The sequence below is a fragment of the Kalmanozyma brasiliensis genome, assembly GCF_000497045.1.
Source record: "Kalmanozyma brasiliensis GHG001 unplaced genomic scaffold PSEUBRA_SCAF2, whole genome shotgun sequence".
NCBI classification, from domain to species: Eukaryota; Fungi; Basidiomycota; class Ustilaginomycetes; order Ustilaginales; genus Kalmanozyma; species Kalmanozyma brasiliensis.
Window position 1 is genome coordinate 950,702 of NW_015961959.1, and position 12,377 is coordinate 963,078.

The 12,377-nt window shown below is 59.0% G+C and overlaps 4 protein-coding genes across 4 annotated transcripts; 3 read left to right on the plus strand and 1 right to left on the minus strand.

Annotated features, from left to right (window-relative positions):
- Nucleotides 1-42: 42 nt before the first annotated feature.
- On the plus strand, nucleotides 43-1,048 carry PSEUBRA_002880 (P-loop containing nucleoside triphosphate hydrolase; the record flags this gene model as incomplete). Its single annotated transcript, XM_016437247.1, has 2 exons — nucleotides 43-833; nucleotides 916-1,048. The coding sequence occupies 2 exons, from the start codon at nucleotides 43-45 to the stop codon at nucleotides 1,046-1,048; spliced, it is 924 nt and encodes a 307-aa protein (XP_016292762.1).
- A 110-nt stretch (nucleotides 1,049-1,158) lies between these two features.
- Nucleotides 1,159-1,905, minus strand: PSEUBRA_002881 (Protein of unknown function DUF938; the record flags this gene model as incomplete). Its single annotated transcript, XM_016437268.1, has 1 exon — nucleotides 1,159-1,905. One exon carries the CDS (start codon nucleotides 1,903-1,905, stop codon nucleotides 1,159-1,161), a length of 747 nt encoding a protein of 248 aa, XP_016292763.1.
- A 1,709-nt stretch (nucleotides 1,906-3,614) lies between these two features.
- PSEUBRA_002882 (uncharacterized protein) lies at nucleotides 3,615-8,573 on the plus strand (the record flags this gene model as incomplete). Its single annotated transcript, XM_016437257.2, has 1 exon — nucleotides 3,615-8,573. The coding sequence occupies one exon, from the start codon at nucleotides 3,615-3,617 to the stop codon at nucleotides 8,571-8,573; it is 4,959 nt and encodes a 1,652-aa protein (XP_016292764.2).
- A 1,745-nt stretch (nucleotides 8,574-10,318) lies between these two features.
- Nucleotides 10,319-11,851, plus strand: PSEUBRA_002883 (Histidine phosphatase superfamily, clade-2; the record flags this gene model as incomplete). Its single annotated transcript, XM_016437246.1, has 1 exon — nucleotides 10,319-11,851. One exon carries the CDS (start codon nucleotides 10,319-10,321, stop codon nucleotides 11,849-11,851), a length of 1,533 nt encoding a protein of 510 aa, XP_016292765.1.
- Between the last annotated feature and the right edge of the window lie 526 nt (nucleotides 11,852-12,377).

Sequence of the window (12,377 nt, forward strand, 5' to 3'; positions counted from 1 at the left end):
TGTTTCCGATCCACGTGCTCGCCTCGCAGGACCACTCGTACGATGTCGCAAGCGCCGCTTCAAGCAGTCGAAGTCTTCGGCGCGCACATTCTGCAGCAACTTCCGCGCTTCCGTTCCAAGTTCAGCGGGGTTCCGGCGTACCCACCGCTGTTTGTGGCGATGCAGGGTCCACAAGGATCGGGCAAGACGACGGTCACACGGTCGCTCGTGGCCTACCTCCAAACAGCGGGGCTTACAGTGGGAGTGCTGTCGACGGACGACCTGTATCACACACACGCAAACCTGCGCAAGGTCGCAGAGGAGAGCCCGGACAACCCGCTGCTCGCTGGTCGTGGCCAGCCAGGTACGCACGACGTCGCACTGGGCTGCAGGATCCTGGCGAGCATCTACGTAATCAATGCGACGAAGAGGCATGTAGAGCTGCCAGTATTTGACAAGAGCCTCTTTGACGGTCAAGGCGATCGTGCCCCGGGCAGGACAGGGGCAATTCTCGAAGGCGATCCCGCGCCCACCGGGCCGAGTTTGAAAGCTCCCCTGGACGTCTTCATCCTCGAAGGGTGGAGTATGGGCTTTTCACCCATTCCACCAGAAGAAGTCACCTCAAAGCGGGATGCAAGCCCATCCGACTCCCCTCTGAGGAAGTACACAGTGGAAGCGCTGCACCAGATCAACCGCAACCTCGAAGCTTATACAGAGTGGTACCGGAACTTCAGCGTCTTTCTGCAGATCCGACCGACGAACTTGGACAATGTGTACATTTGGAGGACTCAACAGGAGCACGCGATGAAGGCGAGCAACGGTGGGATCGGCATGACGGACGACGGGGTCAAGGCGTAAGTACTCTCCCCCCGGCCGATGAGCACAGAAGAGCTTTTAGTCTGACCTCTATTGTTTCTGCGCTTTTCGGAACGACAGGTTTGTGGACAGATACATGCCTGGCTACCATCTCTTTCTAGATACGATTCAGCAAAACTGGCGCTGGAAGGGGAAGAGCAAGAGCATCACCATCGATCTCGAGAGGAGGATCGTCGACGTGTCCGACTTCTAGAACTTCCCCCTTTCCCCGCCTGCATCGACGGCAACACATACAGCAATACAAGACACACCTAGCGTGGCTCACAAGGATTCAGTCTTGTTGAATCGCTTCCTGTTGTTTTGTCATTCCTTTCGCATCCGAAACACAAGCATCAGGTTCCCGGCCGGCATCTCGATGCGCTCCTTCAGCTCGAACCCATGCCTCCACGCAAGGGGCACGATCTCGGTCTGCACATCTCTCAACCCGAACTCCGCGTCCCTCTCCCGGATCTCCTTGTCAAAGTTGCGATTCCCCTCACTGGTACACTCGCCATTCTCGTTAAACGCCCCGTAGATGGCGATCCACCCATCTCGACTCAACAAATTCCTATACCCCTGCTGTGTCACATACCCCACGCGCGGGTCCAGATGGCTGAACAGGCTCTCCGTGACGCGCCACGGGACGATATGCGTCAGGTTGCATGCGAGAACGCCGTCGAACAGCCCTTCTTCCGTGGAAGCCGATTCGCCCGAGATGTTGTGGGCGAGCGTGAGCCAGTCGTTCTGGTCGACCAGGTCGAGCGTTTCCGCTTTTCCGACGTTGGGGAGGTTGGAGGTGAGGGTGTCGATCTGATGCCGTGGGTAGGCGTCGGCTTCGCTCGGATGTAACTGGACGGAAGGGTAGGTGGTCGCGATCGCGCGGATCTGCTGGCCAAATCCGGAGGCGACTTCGAGGATGGTCGTCTTGCGCTTCGAGGAGGAGGGGGAGGGGAGGAGGGAGGAGAGGGCGTCCGCGATGGGTTGCGCGTTGCGTTCGGCCGAGCCGGGCCGCGACCACGACGAACGGTACTTGGCGTCGGTTTCCGACGGTGCGGTCGAGTCTGTTGTCATCGTCGTCGATGTCTGGATCACTGTGGTCGAGGTCAAGATGCAGGCGGTCAAGTGGAGAATCGGTGTTCTTCTCCAAGTGGCCGGTGCACAGTGGTCGGATCTCGGCGCGAAAAAGTTTCCAACTGTTAGAGCGATCAAATAGAAAGCCGCTGCAGGAGCACCAAAACAATTCGAGCAGGTTCACGTGACGACTTGCGCCTCTGGCGCGTGGTGTTGGTAGATAAAGGGTCCAGCTGTGCTTGTCGCACGCTCTTGCCCCATCGCCATCGGCGTCTGGCTACATAGTTTGTAGGGACGATCCAGGACGACAAGGGAGAGTCACTGGGACGTGCGTGAGTGATCGATGCCACCTGTAACCTTGAAAGTCAAGCAACAGGGAGGCATGGTTTCGGGCACCGGTCACAAAGGTCAATGAGACAGGGGCTCTGGTGTGTCTCAGAAGTCGTTGGCTCAGGTCGTCGCAGCTTTCCTTGTCGACTCTCACATCGAGAGGAAGTCCAAAGTCGTTCTGGACACGGAAAGTGTCGAGTTGTGAAGATCAGTCGCACTGATCCTCCTCTCGTGGCTCTGTCACTTGACGCTCGGCTAAGATGGAGGCAACATACAGTATGCCCAGGCAGAGATCGGGTGTGAACACGGGTTCACGGGAACATCTTCCGCTTCTCGCTTCCCGATCTACGAGGCGGCGCGTGGGCGCCTATGGGAGTAGGGTGAGTATCCACGACAATGAACAGCATGCACTGCGTCGATCCCGTAAGTGGCGCACAACCCGGGCCGCCCAGATCGGCTCTGATGATGAGGGGTGGGGAGCTTGCTGGATTTGGAGGGTGTTTTGGATTTCGAGTCGCGGGCACGTCAAAAAATGCATTCAGAACGAAAACGCCGAGGCAGCTGCATCACCATGCACGCAGCGAGAGAACAGGCGAGAAAATGCTCCTGTCGCTGATGACTTCGCAGCCTCGCATGATGGCAAGCGAGCCTGGCGTTCGGCCACGTGAGATGGCTCGAAGAGGCAAGCAAGGGCCAGTATGACTGTGAGACGACGATCATGGGCAGATGAACCCAGAGCACCTCAGCTCGCGTCGGAGTTGGACGTTTGCATCTGCTCGTCTTTGCAGCAGGCTGCTCGGCGAGAACTTTCTCCAAAACAGGACTCTTCCCCTCCCGGTGCCCGAAGGAGGGCCTACTCCGCTCCGGTGAGCACTTCCCTCGGCTGTCCGTCGTCGATCCTGTGCTCGCTTGCTGGGCATGGCAAGCACCGTTTTGCGACTCCGACTTCGATTCCGCAAAACATGACCTGGGACTGCGAAGCTGAGCTGCGTCCGTCGTGTCGAGCCATCCCTTCCTCATTGTCTCAAGAGCCTCCTCCGCGCCCGTCTAGATCGGGTCCGATCGACTTCGTCGAGCCGTCGGGGTATCGTCGAGAGCATGGCAAAACAGGTTCGCCGCCAACCCTGACCATCCGCAACACCATCTTCACCACCCAAAGAGGTTGCGTCCTCGACGGAATAGATTTGGCCAACATCCTTCCGACCATCGACGATACGGGCCGGCCTGCTTCCTCTCGATCATCCGACGAGCGACCGACGAATCTCTCAGCGCGCGTTTACATCCCATATGGCCATCTGCACTTAGGAAGGACGAGTCCGCCATCGTCATAGCGTCGCGTCCCTAACGGAGAGCCGTCCCTCGGCCAAGCCATCCACAACATGGCCGCGACTTCCTCGCAGGAGGACCGCGTCGGGCCTCTGTCCAACAACAGGCGGAGAGGATGGGTCATCGCCAGCGAGGACGGCACGGATGCTCCAAGACCGACCAGCTTCGATGCGCGAGCCAGTGCAGCGGCTTGGAACAAAGGCAAAGGCCCTTCGCAGGCATCCATACCATCGAGAGCATCGTCCTTGACAGCAGCTTCGGCGCCATCTCCGACCCTACCCAGCGAGCCTTTGAAACCAGATGAGACACAAGCGTCGTCCGCGAGTCCACCTTCACCAAATGTCGACAGCACGCCAGTCGCGCCGGTGCCGCCACCACGCATCCCATCCTCCAGTATGAGCCACAACAGAGATGCGTCTTCCAGCACAACGACCGAGGGCGAGTCAAGCAACGGCAAACGACGACCATCACCACCTTTGCTAGTACCGCCAAAGCAGACATTCAGAAAAGTCCCTTCCACCCGCGTCTTGCCAGCGTCCGCGTTAAGTGACCACCAAAAGTTCATGGCTGCTGCCAGAACATCTCCTTCTGGCACCGCATCATCGTCCGCTTCGGGACCATCATCATCACGTTCGCCTCGGGCAAACGCAGCCCTTCGCAGCGATCTGGCAAAGCTGGCAGCGAGTCGGAGGGCCCAGAGCTCTTCGTCATCTAGTACTGCGACGACTTCGTCGGTTGCTACCGTGACCGAATCAAGCCCAAGTCGAGCGACCTCTCATCCAGCCTCCGTGGATCCACTCGGAAAGGGAAAGGGGAAGGAAGTTCCGCAAAGCCCACTTCAAAGGGATGTAGAAGGCTTCTTCAGCTCGAGTGGGAAGGTAAGAGGGATGGCTAGTGCTTACGATGGCACCCACCATCGACAGCGAAGCGAGGAAGACCCATCATCAGCAGCAGGATCTTCAGCATCGAATCAGCAAGCGCCACCAACACACGTCCCGCCGAAGCCTTCGCTCACCTCCTTGGTAAATCCGTTGCCCCCATTGAGCGAAATGTCGGCCAACTCAGACATCGAAGATGCGCCATCTCCCACATCCGACCCACCCCCCCCTTCCGAAGGGGACAGTGCGACTCCATCAGCGACAAAGCTAGGCAAGAGGCGCGAAAGCTTGCAGATCGAGGTGCCGCCTCCGCCTCCGCAGTTCAAAGACAGATACCCATCCATTCTCGTCGACTCGACGCACGCCAGTGACTCGGAAGCGAGCGGTACAAGTACCGGAGGACAGCGTCGCAGGCGCCGAAGAAGCACCGCTTCGATGAGCAACAAGCTAGGAGGGGACGCCGAGGACCTCGACGACGACGAGTATGCGGACGACGACTCCAGCTGGCCATCCACCCCCTCCACGACGCCGCTCGAGGCGTACTTTCCCTCGGAGGACGCTCGGACAAATTCAGCCCGGAGAACGATGCAGACCACGCAGGAGATCATCGCACCCAATGCGGGCGCGCTTGGGATGGGCAGACCCATGGTCGTCGTGACGAGTCCGAGCACAGCCTCCGAGGTGTCATCGGACCGACGATCGAGCTCAGGCTCTGGCTCTACGTCGGATCGCACCTACTCCTCATCGCCCCCTGCCGTGGCCAGTATCGCCCTTGCACCGGCGCTAACCAAGATCGAAGAGGACCCTGCCACCAAGGCCGACACCGAGGCTCCGGCAACAGCACCACTAAAGTCCCTCTCCTTTGAGATCCCAGCGGTGCCTCGCACACGCGCTTCGGAGGAGAACCTGCCGATCGCGACGCCTGTGCGGTCCCCGTCTCGTGCGATGGCGTTCCTGGCCAAGATGAACCCCAGCAAGTCATCGAACCGTAGCAGCGTCGACTCTGCAGCGGTCAGTCGACCTTCTCCCACTGCAGCATCGGCGGAAGCGGCCAAGCGTATATCGCTGGACAATCATCAACGCACTTCTGCGGATCAGCGTCGCTCGGTGGAGCTGCGTCCGATTCTTCTGAACTCGACACCCCGACCTGTCGTAGCCGAAGCGCCCGCTGCTGCCCCGGTCGCCACTGGGTCTGACGTGACTGCCGAGCAGTTGCAGCAGCGTCGTCGATCCATTGGCCGAGCCGCCGTTCGTCGCAACGTCGTTCCTTATCATTCTCGCCGCGGTTCCGAGGCTTCCGTTACCTCCTCGGTCGACTCTCATAAGGCGCACGAGCGCGTGTCGTTCGACAAGGTGACTTTCGACCCGAAATCGAGCCCTGCCTCGCAAGTCACGGCGCTGACGATGGAGTCGCCAGCGATCGCTCATCAGAAACTGGTTTCGCGTCCGCGCCATGACCCCGCACCCGCACCTGCTGACAGCATCGACCATCGTGCCACGTCCGCAACCACACCTAAGGACCGCTTTGCCGCTTCGATGCCTTCTCTGCGTCAGCCTGCGACCATTGAGCCATCGGTCGACCGACGCTCGCCCTCAGACGCAGAAACAGACAGTCGTCCCTCAGCCATACGATTGCTCGTCGACGGCCATAAGGGCAGGATGACGAGGGATAATGATTCGATCGCTGAGTGGATCTCGGTGTCGGTCAACGACCTGCCGCTACCAAATGTCAGCGGTGCGTACGGCAACGGTGGCGCAGGTCACTTCTCCAACGAGAAGCAGCAGCAGGGCAAGAAGCAGAAGAAGAACAAGCCGTGGAAACTGGGCCGATTTGCAGCATCGGAGGTCGTCTTGCCGCCCAAGGTCACATCCACCTCTTCGGTAGTCCCGTCCAAGCGAAGGTCGGCCTCGTTCGTCAAGCGCTCGCCCTCTGAGGAGGTCAACGCAGCACCTCGAACGAGTCGAGAGTCGACAACGTCGCCCAACAAAGGCCCGTTCATGCGCAACCTTGGCTTTACCACCGCCAACCGCAACGTCATCCTGCAGAACTTGTGTGCCGAACGGTCCATCTCTGCTCTGGCCGCATCGACCATCCACATCGCGGGGAATGGCCGGATTCACGTACCGCAGCCTAGCCCGTTGCCGGCGAGGAAGACGAAGGCGAAACTGAAGGCGACCAAACAGAAGAACCAAATGCAGAGCAGCCAGGAACCACCAACGGTCCCCGTGGTAGCGGCATCGAGCGAGTCGCACCGACCATCTCACAATGCCGAGAAATCGCAGGACGCATACCTCAATGCGTCGAAAGACCACCGCATGGGCTACAATCTCAGCAATGCTGCTGGAGGCACGGTCAAGTCGATGGCGCCCGAATTGGGAGACTGGTCGGGCTCTTCGCGACACGAACTCGGCTCGAGCGAAGAGGTGATGGTGGAGGAGGAGCGACCCTTCAGAGATTACGAGGACGAAGGCTCGGACCTGTTCGACTCGGATCGATCCGAGTCTGTTTCCGATAGCGAGTCAGAAGAAGAGATGGACTACGACGAGGAGGACGCCGAAGTGCCCGTGCGCTTCGGTCAGCGTGTCAACCTCTCCAACCGAGCCGGATCTGGGTTCTATTCGGCGCAGACGCAGACGCAGACGCAGATCGTCGAGCAACTTCCGACAACGGTCAAAGCAGCGCCCGACGAAGCTCCTCGAAGCGGCAATGCAAACGACAGCAAGATCGTGCCATCTACGAGCTTCGAGCGACTGGCTCCTGGCACTGTGATGCTGCATGGCAACGACTTGCGCATCTGCGTCGAGGATGGGGAGGTTTCTAGCCGCACCGCTCGTCCTTTGGCGTTTTGGAAGGCGGTCGAGGTGCAACAGCCACAGACACCGGCGCCAACCGAGAATCAGATCCGTCGACAGCCTTCGAGCAAGGCCATGAAGCTCGAGCAAGAGGTAGCTACGGGCATCTTTGCGGCCTTCGTGGGCAACCGCAGCCCAAGGAGGCAGGCTCAGCGATCCAGCGTGGATCTGTCTAGCAAAGCGGACCAAAGCTCGTCCGAGAAGCGATCTGCCTCAACGTTCGACGCGAGGGAACTGCTTGTGTCCAAGGTGAACAAGAGCACGTTTTCCGTGCGGAGCGAAACGCGCACAACCAGTGCTGGGACGGAGCAGGTGATCGAGATCATCCGTCGCCATGCTCCGCGTGGTGCTAGTCACACGACCCAGCCTTCGGAATCGTCGCGAGCAAGCGTGCCATCCCACCGGCTGGAGCGTGCCTTCCCATCGCCTCTTCACTCGAGCCACGACTTGACGCACGACCGATCGCGATCGAACCGCACCGATGCATCGCTAGCAACACTCGAGGACGCCGCCGAGCGAACCCGAATCCACATCCAGCAGAAAGTAGGTCGAGGCTTCACGGCTCGTTTCCAAAATCGGGAGGGTCAGCAGTGGACGTGGCAAGGAAGCAAGGTGGAGGCATCTGTGCTATCGCCAAGGAAAGACTCCAGCGGCAACAGCGCGCTCGACATGCTGGAAGGATATGATCTGAACCTGCATACCGTCGATGGTTCCCAGACGATCGAGCTGGCGACGTATACAGCTGATTCGCAGGTGCGCAACGCGTTGGGACTGTTCAAGCCAAGGACCAAGAGCGTGCCCAAGCCGCTGCCCGAGGATGTGTCGAGCATCGGTGCTCCCGTGCTCCCACCGGCTCAGGTGGTGCCGCTGGCCATCCCGGTTCGGGGAGGAGCAGGAGGGGTCGGGAGAGGCGAGCCACAGATTCCGCTGCGAGGCATCCGGGGGGGTCCGCTTCTCCGATCACAACCGACGGCAGCCGGAAGCGCGGCCCGCGGTCATGGATTGTGGCAGCACCAGAGGGCAGTGGTCTCAAACGAGGCGGTGGTGCAAGTGCACAACAATGCTGTCCAAAACGTCAGGGCCTCGCTGCTCCTCCATGGTGGCGGAACGAATGCTGAGACGGGATCAACGCCCATTTCGAGGGACACTGCGGGATCGCCCACCGAGGAGACGGCAGGAAACAAGAAGATGGGCGTGCTCAGCTTTTCTGCGGTCGAGTCGCTGGACCGAGACTTGGTGGTGCTGACGCTCTTGGCGGTCATGGGCGTAGCCAAGGTGTGATTTGTCATCTGCCCCGGATCGCTCGGTGCCATTCCGTGCGCGGTCACTTTTACTCAATCACGATTTAGCAGGCGAAGACATTGCCCGAATCACAGCGTGTGCCGTCTCTTGGGCAAATTCGGTGCGGAAGTCAGTTCAGCGAGTCCGTGGGAAAAGAAAGGAGAGTGGGCGAGGGGCGTGTGAAGTTTCGCAGGCTTTTGACCGGCGCGACCACATGGGCAAAAGAAGAGGGTCCAGCGAGGTTGTCACGAATGTCATAGGCCTTACCACGGGCGTCCCGAGAAAGCGGAGGCGAGACCCTGAGGCTCGAGGCAACCATCCGTCACAGAGCAGGGAGAAACGTCTGGGCCACGGGTTCGCCGAACCACTCTCGCATCGAGACGCGGAACAGCCAATGCCGAAGCGGTTCTCGAATACTGTATGGGCTGAGCTGAGCTGTCGTCGCATCCACAAGGGCAGAGATGGATTGAGCTAGGGGCTGGCCCGCTGCTCAGAGAACAAGTCAGAGGAAGGGGCGGAGCTGCAAGCGTCGGAGTAACTCTTGAATTGGTTTGATTGCCCGTGCATGACTTGCGCGCCTCTGTTTTCAATGCGCTTTCTCGAGAACAAGTGAGCCACACAATCAACGTTGCGCCATTGTGAGATGGACGGCTTGGCGCCGAGCTGTTCGACAAATGCAAGCCAATGTAATGTGGTCGACAAGCAGTGATCGGATGCTGGACAAGTGGGTGAGAGGAGCGGCATGCGATTACCGGAAAAATTAGCTCGCCCTGCATATAGTGGTTCTGCAGCCGAGCGAGTCCTGGCTCGGGATCGCTCGATCGACTGGTCTGCTCGACAGCTGTTCGCGCACTTCAGCTCGATTGGCCACCTCCTCACGACCCATGGCGTCGGAGCCGCTCTCAAATGGAGCCGACGAACAAGCACGCAACACCATTCGCCCGCCCGTCTGCTAGAATGGGATTGGATCGAAAAAGGTGACACGCGGCTCTGAAGAGCAAAGGCAGTAGAGGGTCCGATTATGCAAGCTTTCCTCTCGCCACCCTGACGACGATGAAGGGGCAGAGCGCGAATGGAGGATCGCTTCGAATGGCCATAGATGCGAGTTCTGTCATTCGTTGCGGACCATGCTGCGGTTCAGATGTCGGACGTTCCTTTTCTCTTTTTCGTTTTCCTTCTTTTTTTCGTAAAATAGTTTTCTTCTTGGTCAGCCTCGGCGCACGCTCCGATCAGAAAAATTGCCGTAGTCGAGCGGTCGAGATGGCAGCGCAGAGCAGCGCAGCGCAGCGCAACTTCTTCTTCTTCTTTGCAATCATCTTCCTTTCTTCTGCGTCGCTTCTGCCCTTTCTCTCTGTCTCGCTCTGTCACTCATCCTTCGTTCTTCCGTGTCTCGTCTGGATCGCATTGCATCTCTTCCTCTGTTTCGCTGCTCTTCGTCTTTTCCCTCTGTCCCACGCTCCCGAGCATCGCCGGTCAACTTTCTTTGCATCCCAATCTTGCCTTGCTCCTCTTCTTCAGTCTTCCTACCAACACCTCGTCCCAGCTGCCGGCCATCTTTCCGTTGATAGCCTTATCACTTCGGCACATTCATCGGACCGGATCGCTCGAACAAGTTTTCGACATCTGCTGATCCAGGTCTCTCGTTAGTTTTGTGCATCTTTGCAGACTCCGATTCTTACGTGACTACGCTCCGCCGGTCAAGCTCGTTGCCGCACATTACGCCTCACCTCCTGCCATAATCCAAGATGTCGACGTCCACCTCCAGCAACGCTGGGCCCTCTTCCCCTCAAGCCACCACCATCGACTTCGCATCCATACCCTTCACCGCCGGCATCCCTATGGCGTCAGCAATCGCGAATGCCGGCGCTGGCGCGGCTGGTCCAGGTCTCGGTTGGAGGGACCCTCCCAAAGGCCTCGAACTTTCTCAGGTACACTACCTCGTTCGTCACGGTGAACGAACACCAGTGCGCAAACGTCTCACACACATCCTCCCAGAGAGATGGAACCTGTGTCGGGCTGGGCGCGAGTTTGACGCTTGTGTGCTCGACTTGACTCCCAGCGCATCCAATTCGATCGCCCCTTTCCAGGTTGGGCAGGTCAGTCCAGGCAAGACCGCTACCGCGTACAGCAGCATCATGCGCATGCGTCGCAGCGTCGAAACCGAATCGTCCATCTCCGGGCGAGGTCAGAAGGACCAAGAAGAAGGCGAATGCATGCTCGGCGAACTCACCGACCTAGGTCGTCTGTCGACGCTTCGATTCGGTCGCGAGCTTCGGGGCCTCTACGTCGACCGTCTAGGCTTCTTGCCGCAACTGCTCACCAGCAAGGATCACGATGCGCTCTACTTCCGGAGCACCAACATGTCCCGCACCATTGAGAGTCTCGAACAGGTCATCCGAGGTCTGCATTCCAACGCGCCGCAACCCAACACAGAGGGTCAATTCATCCCAAAAGTGCTGGTCCGCAATGGCACCGACGAAAACCTTCTGCCCAACACCTTTGGCTGCTCTCGACTAGGCGCACTCGACAGAGCCTTTGCCGACGCCGCAGCTCGCGCCTATAACCCTTCGCTGGAGGAGTTCGACAGCCAGTTTGAATCCGTGACGGGTGCCAAGCCGCGCATCGACGGACGACCTCGTCTCAACGGCATTCTCGACTCGGTCAAAGCGGCACAAGCGCACGGCTTCCCCATGCCTGCCGCGCTCTCCGACCCACGAATGCAGCAAAAGGTCGAAACAGCCGTCGTCGCCGAATGGTTCAGCGGATACAACGACCCTGACCCGGAGAAGAGGACCGAGTTCCGCCGTCTCGCCATGGGTCGACTTGTCAATGACTTGGCAACACGTATGTCGTCCCGCGCTGAGAACGGTGCGCAGGATCCGCTCAAATTCGCAGTCTACGCCACGCACGACACGGCACTCGCTGGACTGCTCAACACGCTCGACTGCTTTGACGGTCGCTGGCCGACCTTCACTTCGTCGATGGGCATCGAGCTCTTCCGCGACACTTCGGCGCCGACGACCTCTTCCGTATTTGGCAAGGTGCAGAATCTTCTTGGCTTCAAATCTGCACAGCAACAGCACTACGTACGAGTGCGATACGGCGACCGCGACATGAAGCTGCCAGCATGCGCTGCACCGGGCAAGCACTACGAGGGCAAGCCCGAGCTGTGCACGTTGGAAGCATTCAAGGAGATCGCCAAGTCGCTGCAGCATCCCAAAGGCTGGTCTTGGGAGCAGCAGTGTGCCGTCGGTCAAGGACCTAAGTCGTCCAAGTAGACGTCGTCCTGCGCTTTCATCCTCGGCTCGTAACAGCGACTCCGTTCTCAGCCGCTCGACGCCTCTCGGATCCCAACGCCGAACTCATCATTCAACCCGCTTCGCAACATGCATTTTATTCGATACCAAGGTCATACCATGTCACCTACCAGGACCTGTCGGCCCTCAACAGGGGCTTTGCACATCTCTACACATTTGCCTCAGACTAGCGGCATCTCACCGCGACCGTCGTCCTCCGTCTGTGCCGCCTCCTGACTGTGCTCTCCTTCCCCCCTCTTTCCTTTCGTCCTTCCCACTTCCCCATGCGTCTCCGCACGCGGCCCATTAATCGATGTCTTCTCGCTCAAACCTACGACGAAGACATTTTCATGCCGGGCCCACATGGATCCAATCCGAAGCCGAGTCCCTCCGCAGTCTGACTGTAGTTAGGGGGACTTTGGAGTTCACGGTCAGAGCAGGCTTCACTTTACCCTCCTCCTCCGTACTGCGCTAGGGAAGGGGGGTCATTCGTCTCTCTAACATTCTT